This window comes from Paroedura picta, chromosome 10, assembly GCF_049243985.1.
Source record: "Paroedura picta isolate Pp20150507F chromosome 10, Ppicta_v3.0, whole genome shotgun sequence".
NCBI lineage: Eukaryota > Metazoa > Chordata > Lepidosauria > Squamata > Gekkonidae > Paroedura > Paroedura picta.
Window position 1 is genome coordinate 62,504,506 of NC_135378.1, and position 9,865 is coordinate 62,514,370.

A 9,865-nucleotide genomic window follows, 5' to 3' on the forward strand; every position below is an offset into this window, starting at 1 on the left:
CTGGGAAGAATATAAAAGGGGATGTGTGGGTGGCTGTTTGGTATAATGCTGAGGGCTCTAAGATAAGCAGAATTTATTCATTCTGATTATTCATACACATTATTCATATGTAGCAATAATTTCATCTGATTTAGAATATATATTCCTGCTCTTGAAGCCTGTTCACAAGATCTGCTACCACCAACAGGGTTTATCAGGGGAAAAGGTCCATTCTATACACAGCATTTAGGAAATGGCACTGTTTTATTACAACTTAAGATAAATTAAGTTAATAAAATACACCAAACCCCTACTTGGTTTGTACAAGGACAGTTTTAATGTATAAAAACGTGGGCATTAATGCTTTTTTTGTGAATTACTCTTTCGCTTCTTTTTGCTACCCGTTTTCTTACTTGCGATGTCCTGTTTGGACGAGGTCTCTGCTCTGTATGGGGAAAACAAGTATTTGATTATAAAAAACAATCCTAGCATCCTTTGCAATTTCTGGAATGGAATGGGACACAGTATCGTATTGGTTCATTCAGTGGACTAGTCATGCCCATTTACCTGAACTAAACAGTATATGCAGCCAACACTTCAAACCTCACTTCACTTACTTGGCAATAAGCCATTGTGAATACTGTTGGAGTCAGTTTAACAGAAATGTACTTATGATTGCAAAACATACCATTTAAGCCCTGTGTGCATATTTTCCCTCTCCCTTATCCATAAGGATTATAGGCTATCTATCAAACAAATGTTGAATCCTTTATGACCAATTCATTCCTATTCCTGGAAACTATGCTTGAGAATTGTACATAGAATTGGATACAGGTCCATTGTTCAATTATGTACATCAGTGCTCCAGGAGCTAGCTTTCTGGCATCAGAATTTACATTAAATTTACATGTGCTGATCATCTTTGAAATGTAAATGAGGGAGAGACTGGTACCATGTGTATATATGGTTAATTTCCAAATTATTGCTAGCTCTTAAATGCTGAGGGACACCTAAATCATTTAGTTTCTCTCTTCAGCATGAACCTTCATGTCAAAATCCTGACACTGCAACATCTGCAAAAACCTCTGATATTCAGTCTACTTATGAAAATTCTTCTCTGAACTCAAAACATCTTTAAATGTGAATTTCTCCCCCTCCCCAAGTACTTTCAGTCACATTGTGATGCTTTTATTCATTGGGTATGGATTTTTGGCCCACTTCTTTCCAAAGGGGATTAGAGCAAGTAACAATTAGAAACAGTTTAGTAACAATTAGGAGCAACCAAATGGGGCTGCTTACAAACTCAGATTTCAAGCACATGAACTTCTCTCACCCATATATAGTATCTGTCATAAAACCTCCCCCATATCTCCTTCCATCTTGATGTTTCAATTTCAACCAGCCTCTCTGCGCTATTTGTTGCTACTCAACCTCAGTGTTTGTATGGCTCATCTTTCACCTTATATTAACTTAATTATTGACCCAAACTGCCACTTAAGTATACTTGAAATTACCTGTTCTTTTGTGCCCCTTCTGGCTCTAGAATGATAATGTCTTCCTCTTCACTGTCTGATAACACGATTGTCTCATCTTGAAGATACAAGAAGATGGTTGTTTGGTACATTATTTCCAAGGAGTAGTCTACCTGTATATTTGCCGCAAGAACTGGCTTGAACCAAGCCCCTTGCAGGTATCTTCTAAAAGCCAATAATTACATTTTTCTACATTGTATGAAATTTTCCATCCCAGCCTCCCTTCGTTTCCTGGCAGTCACTGGGGTGGACATATACATTTTCCATGTGATCTAGAAGAATCAAATAATAAAAGTACCATCTATGGGCACACTGTTTCATTGCAAATGAAACATACTGTTGTCCCAATATATTACCAAATATAGAATGACACATACACTGCTATCCTAAAGAACACTATCACAGGAACATCACTTTAGTTATTAACTAGTATCCCCCCCCACCCCAACTGTTTCTTATCAACATCAATCATTCACAAACCCTTCTGATCCCCTTAAAACGGTTTCTGGGACTGCAAAATAATAGATATGCTAGGCATTAATCATCTGCCTTCTACTCAGTTCTAATTTCATACTGTTCAAGGGGTGCAATCTATAACAGCTAGTTGCAGAAAAACATAAATATGTACACAGCTAGAAGCATTTTGGTCATTTTTACCACAGCAGATCAGACATGTAGGTTTAAATGTTAAATTAGATTGTCCATTCTGCTTTATGGTCAGCTGCCATAAAACCCTCCAAATACTGCAGCTGTATCTATTTTCTCCCCCAGTCATATGTATAGCAATATAGGAATGTATTCAAGAACTCCTGCTTACTTAGACCTACAAAAACCAATCTGTAATTTGAAACCAACTCTTCATTTTCCATTTCACAATCTCTTTAAAAGACATATTATTCATAAGCCTACTAACCTTTTTTGGGTTTGGTTCCAAAGCTAGTATCTCCTGTTTCCATAGTTTGGTCTTCCGTTGTTGGAGATTTTTCTTCAGCAACTTCTTCCTCCTCTTTTTCAGATTCCTCAAAATCTCCCCAAGAATTTTCAACTCCTTCACCAATCTGAGCAGTGCCAGGTGCCCATAATACTGGGTTGGCCAAACTAAGCTCATTAAGAAAAATCCAAAAGTCATCCAAAAATCATAATGGATAAATGGGTTATCTAAAGAAAGACACAGCTCTGAATATTTGACATTTTTCACCCTAAATTAGCTGTAAGGGATGAAAACTTCCACCACCCTTTTCTGACAGAAATGCCTGTATAGTCTACGGCAAGCTTTCTCAACCAGGGTTTCATGAAACCCTGGGGTACCTTGACAGCCCTGTAAGTGTTTCCTGAATGCATGGGAGTTAATTTTTAATATATTTTTAAAATTTGTTACAGCATTGTTTCTATTATTTTATGTAGTTTTAATCTCCCCAATGTATTTTGGATTTTAGGTTTTCCTGCCTAATTCCTCCAGTTCAGAATTAGATGATCTTGATTTCCTTGCTTCTCATAACACTGAATGCCAGTTCTTGTGCTCTTAAAGCCCTAGGGTATGATTTGAAATAAACACATGATTTATCTGCTACAGCAAGGTTGCTGGTTAAACCCAATTCATTACAGGAGAATGGGACAGTAAGTTTTTGACTTTTGACTTGGACTTATGAAGTACTGCAGGTTGGTGTAGTGGTTAGAAACACTGAGTTCTAACCTGGCAAGCCGGGTTTGATTCCCTGCTCTTCCTCCACATGCAGCCAGCTGGGTGACCTTGGGCTTGCCACAACACTTTTAAAACTGGTCTGACTGAGCAGTGATATCAGGGCTCTCTCAGCCTTACCTACCTCACAGGGTGTCTGTTGTGGGGAGAGGAAAGGGAAGGTGATTGTAAGCCGCTTTGAGATTCCTTCGGATAGAGAAAAGTGGCATATAAGAACAAACTCTTCTTCTGCACTGATAAAATGCAAATGTGACATGGTTTTGCTTCTTAATCCTATAAGATGTCTTTTGGATTTCTGTTCTATGTAATAAACAGCATTTTATTTTTGACCATTCTATCTTATGAGTTTGCATAGAGTGACACTATACTAGTGTGAATGATTCATAGTTGGAATTTAGAATGCGAAAAATGCAAGGAGTGTTGTATGTTGGATTCTCTCTAGAAAATGGGATCCTATTCCAAACACTGTTACATGGTATTATAAAAAGATACGTTTCGGAAGGAGGGGATGCTTTGGCAATAATTTCTTCAGCTTGCTCTTGTACATCATCAGTGTTGACTGGGGCTTGTTCTATCTTAAAGGCAGTTATCCTTTGGTTTGGAATAGATTCTGCAAATCCAAATTTCCCTCCTTCTTTCCTATAACATGAAAAAAAATTGTTTTAGCAATGCAAATCTGCTGCTGCATCAAAGTCTTGGACAACTGTCAGTTCTCAAGATACAAATTCTGTTGTTTCTTACTAAGGCATTTCAAGATATTATACTTTTAATTATATTTGAGGCTAGATTGTCAAATTTCAGAAGTTTTTTTAAATTTAAATCCCAGAAGATTGCAACAGCTTGTTAGTGATATACATGCATACCAGTAATATGTACTATTCTCAAAACTTACCTAACTTTCTGATCATTTGCCAAGGCTTTCTGAATTAGCTCTGTGATTTCTGCAACTTTAACCCCTGTTATTTTACTGCACATCAGAACCTGTGGTAAACAAATCAATAATATGACACAGGCAAATACAAGTTTCAAAAGATTTCTTTGAAGCTTGGAACTGGGTCTACTGGAGCAGGAGTTCAAAGCATATTTGAGGCCTAAAGGGAAGTGACTGCTTCATTTCTGCAGAAGGGAAAATGTTTGCTTAGTTGGGAGTCACTGGTGCAGCATGGGAAAATAAGGACATCAAAAAGCAAATTCAAGATGAGATTTTACAGTTTTAATCTGGAACAACTGTCAATCTGTGTTTCATTTTGATAATCTAACTGAACCCAATATTATCTAGGACCAAGAGAAGCAACCATCATTAGAGTCCATCAAATTACAAGTGGAGAAGTATTATAAATATAAACAAAAGGGAAAACCTGAACATCTGTGAGACACTGACTACTTGGACAAAATACACACACACAATATGCACCATTTAGTGATCAATCTTCAGGCATTTTACTTTTACCTGATCTTTTAACAGCATAATCCCACCACTGGACTGAATTGTACATATCTCACGGTGCTTATTCATGGCAATCACAAGGAGACCATCCATCACACGTTCCTCTTGTTCACTGGGATCCACTAATAAGTAGGTTCTGAAATCATTTTCAAATAATAAGTTGTCTGAAACTCATGGGAGATGAAGAGTCATACAAGCCAACAACCTAGGTAATACAGTATCAATACTCTTCAACAGGAATGTGTATGAGATGGATTTTAAAAGTAAAGGTATCCCCTGTGCAAGCACCAGGTCATGTCTGACCCTTGGGCTGACGCCCTCTAGCGTTTTCATGGCAGACTCCATACGGGGTGGTTTGCCAGTGCCTTCCCCAGTCATTACCGTTTACCCCCCAGCAAGCTGGGTACTCATTTTACCGACCTCGGAAGGATGGAAGGCTGAGTCAACCTTGAGCCGGCTGCTGGGATTGAACTCCCAGCCTTATGGGCAGACAGCTTCAGACAGCATTTCTGCTGCCTTACCACCCTGAGCCACAAGAGGCTCTTGAGATGGATTTTACTTTTGTACATTTCACAAGGCCAAGGTGATGTGAACTCTTAAAGCAGGTGTAGTCAACCTGTGGTCCTCCAGGGTCATAGGAATTGTAGTCCATGGACATCTGGAGGACCACAGGTTGACTACCCCTGCCTTAAAGAATACCAGTAATGTTATGCTGTGCAATGCTAGCGGGTGTTTCATATTAATCTAACATACTATTATATTCATATTAATCTAGCAAACTTCTGCTTAATGGTTAAGTGTCTAAATTCTTGAGATGCTGATAAACAACGTATGGTCAGTGGAACAATGCTAACTTACCCCTGCTGGAAGAAAGCAAAGCTTACACAGATAGGCATGTGGTGGATACTCAGTGGGACAGGATCCCTTTCTTCAGGAGTATACTAAAAATTCAATGTACAATAAGTCAACTATAGATAAGATACACACACCTCAATAAATGTTACCTAACTAAATTCTTAATTTTGAAAAACTGATACATTTATATGTTAGGATCATCAACAGTCAGACATGACTAATGGCTATCATCATCATCAGGTGATGCCAAAAAGAATGCCCACACTCATTTCATCAGACTAAACTTCAGGATAATTTGGAAAGAAAACTGATTCTTGCAGTTATCTTATTAGGTTGGGACGTTTAATCAGTATCTGGTTATCACTTAGTAATGCATGCTGGGATTCTTGCAAAGATTAGCCTAGGAAAACTTTATCCTTGGGGGAGGGCGGCATATGACTGAATGAATTAATGATTATTACACCCTGCTGGGAGATGGTAAGACCAGCTCCTGATGACAACCCCCTGCATCTGGAATTATTAGTTGGGGGAAGATAGATGAATAATGCTTTAAAAAAAATTGTATATGATGTTTTTATGAATGTCGTTACTTGTCCTGAGCAGCACTGGAAGCATTTATTTCTTACCTTCTTAAGCAAAAATACTGCTCAGGATTAATCCCCTAGGATCTGTGCCTGAGGTGCTGGGGGGGCGGGGGGATAAGGGAAGAGGTTGGGTTGGCTTTTTCTTCCTGCTGGAATATGGAATTTGCTTGGATTTTAATGTTTTAATCTATTCAGGGTTTAGTTTTATTGTAACCTGCTGCGAGACAATCCTTAAGAGCGGCAGATAAGAAATCAAACAAAGAAATAAATAACATTAGTTATCCCTTGTTGTTATTAATAGTAATGATCCTTGGCATTGGTATAGTGCTTTTGGTTTTCCAAGTAGTAAGTGCCATGAACACACAAAGCTTCCTTTTACTGATTCAGACCTTGTAGTCCATCAAGTTCAGCACTGGACTCAAGACAAGTAGCAGCTCTGCAATGCGTTAGATTGAGATCTCTCACATCACCTGCTACCTGATCCAATTAACTGTAGACACATGGAATTGAATCTGGGGCATTCCTCATACCAAACAGATGATCTACCACTGAGCCATAGCCTCTCCTCAATGCATGCAAACACTAAAGTAAGTCTTACTTTATAAGTCCTACTTTATATAAGAACCAACTCTTCTTACTGTATACAATTATTTAGTTGTAGAGAGACCTACCAGTGTTACTTCTTCTCCTTGCACAGACACATCTGGCCGCCGAAAATGGCACAATGCCACTATTGCTGCTATGCTTGCTGCATCAATAATATTTCCACTGTGATTCAATAAATGCAAGTCCACGCGAATTTGCCAAACCTTAGATGAAACAAGCAAGCCATTTCAATTTAAGCAGATTACAGCTTTTCTACTACTCAAAAATTATAAGCCTGAAGCATCTGTTCAGTCATGTACTGGCTATGTATTTACTAGTTGCTCCTTGTTTCAATTAGAGAACATAGATAAAGCAAAACGACAGTATGTTCATAACAAGAGACATTACTATTGTATCATGGTTCCCGAGATGTTATGAAAAGACACAAAAAAGGGTCACAGCAGTAATATTCCACCCTGTCTTCTCACCAGTTTTCATATACACAGAAAAATGCCTGAAATCATATTGGGATATAGTAGTAGTATTAGTACCACATGAAGGACAGCTAGAAGTGCCCTGAGTAGTCCCATACTACTGAAAACATTTTCCAGAGCTGCTTCTAATTTTCAACAGAAATCTGAAACACTCTTTTCCAAATACTGTGTTTGTGTGCATACAAATTTAAGGCCGCAGTATTATGCATACTGTAGTGAACAAAGTGAGTAAAAAGGAATTATGCACAGTATTATATTCCTATGTACAATTTAGTGCACTTGTAGATATAGAGATTTATTAAAATAATGAAGCGGATTTTGATGATATTATGAACTAGAAACAACTTCACGGCTAGTGTCATAACAATCTTTAATTAAAATTCTGGTGCTTGTCAATTAAAACTTCCCTCTGTAGATGGTTAGCAAAGATTGGCAAAATACCTAAAGAGGTAAGTTTTAATCAACACAGCCTTCAAGGCCAAAAATTTTAATTAAGGATTGTTATATTCTCCAGTATTTGGTCTTTATAAATCAAGTAAGTGCATACCTTTTCACCAGCTACAACACAGAGAGATTCCGTATCTATGCACTTGGAATTCCTTAAGCATTTTTCTAATAGTCGATTCAGTTTCACAAGAAGCTCCGACTGCCTAGAAATTTTAAAAAAGTCACTAGCAAATGCATAAACAGGAATCATAAAATGCTTGCTATTTTTGCTAGCAGAGGGAAGAAAAACCCACATACCTGCCAGGCTCAAAAGCAGGTGATGCCATAGGAGAGAGCTCGAGATTAAAGAAAAGTATACCCTCTGTTGCACGATTTGGTTTGGGAGGGACAAGTTCACATGAGACTTGTCCAAGAACTCTGCAGAAGAGAATCAAAGACCAAAAATATGAGCCTGTAGTAAGTTATTGGTATTTCGTTCCTTGTATTTACACTTTAAAGAAAGTCTAAAAAGGAGTCCTTTTGATGTTCCATCCTTGCAATTGAGATGGAGAAAGTAGTAAATGCCTCAAGGCAGAGCAGTCAGGCTGCCACCTGGAAATTGCTCTGAAACAGGAGAAGAAACTAGATTCTGCAGCCTGCTTTTCTTCCAGGCCCTACATCCTACTTCACCCCCCATCCCTCCCTTGATATAATGAACAGGACTCCCAAAGTGCTGCTCAGCACACTTTAAATCTAAGTAAAGAACGCTAAGATGGAAATGATGCTAAGGAGACTGAGACAGATGGGCATAATCAGCATAGTAACAAACCGAGTCTTCCCAAGCTCCACAATGCAGCAGCCGTAGTCCGTACCGAAGGAAATGCGGATGTTTCTGTAGTCATAGCACTGGCGCCCATCCAGACGCTAGAAAGTCAGAATATGGCAGATACGTTACAGATATGTAGCTGAGATTGTGAAGAACAGACATCAAGAAAAGTCCCTACAGAATTAAAGGCACATAGTAAAAGCACAGCTCTTTCACACACACCATCTCCATTTTAACCATAATTGCCACGTTTTTATAGATGGGGGTTTCTGAAGAAGTAGACAACAAACAGGCTTCAGCTTTCCCATCTTCTTCCCATCTACTACTGACTGACTGATTTAGAGATTGAAACCCCCGGGCTACATAGACCAAGTTTAGGCTTTTATGAGTACAGAATGACAACATTTGAGCCAGCTGGATTAAAGCACCAATACTGATCTTTCAACCGGCTTCCCCCTTCAATGCGCCTTTGGGATGAAAGAAATTCTAACACTCCATCCCCATATCCATCCATATTTATATACCGCCCTCCCCTGAGGCTCAGGGTGGTTTACATGGAACGTAAAAAAATCTGTTTCAAACTTTCCAAGTGAATGAGCCTGGGCAACAGGCACACTACTGCTGACAAATGATACTTTTACCACAACAAAAACTGAGTCCAAGGGCCAACCAAGATTAATTCAAGCTTTCGAGTGCATGCACGCTTCTTCAGACAAAACAAGGCTCCTGAGAGTACAGAGCATGCACTCGAAAGCTCACGCCTGGAATAAATCTCGGTTGGTCTTGAAAGATGCTCTCGGGCTCCATTTTTGTGGTGCTACTGCAGACCAACACGGCTACCCGCTTGAATCTACTTTCACCAGGGAACTCGAAAGAGCAGCCACCAAGTTAATCTCCTCCGAGTCCCGCATGGGGGACGGCCAGCCAGCCCCACAGGCGCTAAAAGCGAGGCTGCGGCAGGCGACGGGACACCCTATCGCCGCCCTCCCCCGTTGCGCAGCGCAACATTATCCGGCAACCCGCACCTTCCTCTCCTCGATGGCGCGCAGCAAGAAGCGCTTCTCGCAGTTGGACAGCGGCGTCTCCTTCATCGCGGCGCTCCCAACCTCTCTTCGCGAGCCCCCCCCTCGTGTTTGCCTTCCCTCGCGCGCCCCGAGGACGTCATAGGCAGGCGACGGGAGGCCAAATGCGCGCGTGCAGCGCGCCAGCAGGAGGGTGGTTGCTCAGAGGCAGGGAAGGCGGGTCTCACGCAAACGGGTGCAGTCCTGGGTTAAGGATGACTGACAGCAGTTTTCTCTTAGTCTTTTTCTGAGGCGTCACTGTGTTAGTTGGCTGCAGCCAAAACTACGACTGACTGATTTAGAGACTGACACCCCCTGGCTACATAGACCAAGTTTAGGCTTTTGTGAGTACAGAATGACAACATTTGAGCCCCATG

At 40.1% G+C, this 9,865-nt stretch overlaps 1 protein-coding gene across 2 annotated transcripts; it reads right to left on the reverse strand.

The window, feature by feature from the left end:
- Positions 1-293: 293 nt before the first annotated feature.
- EXOSC9 (exosome component 9) lies at positions 294-9,603 on the reverse strand. 2 transcript variants are annotated; one of them, XM_077300413.1, is made up of 12 exons: positions 9,453-9,603; positions 8,431-8,525; positions 7,920-8,039; positions 7,723-7,825; positions 6,768-6,905; positions 5,516-5,598; positions 4,661-4,793; positions 4,103-4,191; positions 3,703-3,849; positions 2,425-2,609; positions 1,494-1,569; positions 294-424 (listed from the first exon to the last, which is right to left on the reverse strand). In XM_077300413.1, exons 1-12 carry the CDS (start codon positions 9,516-9,518, stop codon positions 337-339), a joined length of 1,323 nt encoding a protein of 440 aa, XP_077156528.1. In that variant the 5' UTR covers positions 9,519-9,603; the 3' UTR covers positions 294-336. The 2 variants fall into 2 exon arrangements, with proteins under 2 accessions (XP_077156528.1, XP_077156530.1); XM_077300415.1 differs by having other exon boundaries at positions 8,474-8,525; positions 9,453-9,554.
- Between the last annotated feature and the right edge of the window lie 262 nt (positions 9,604-9,865).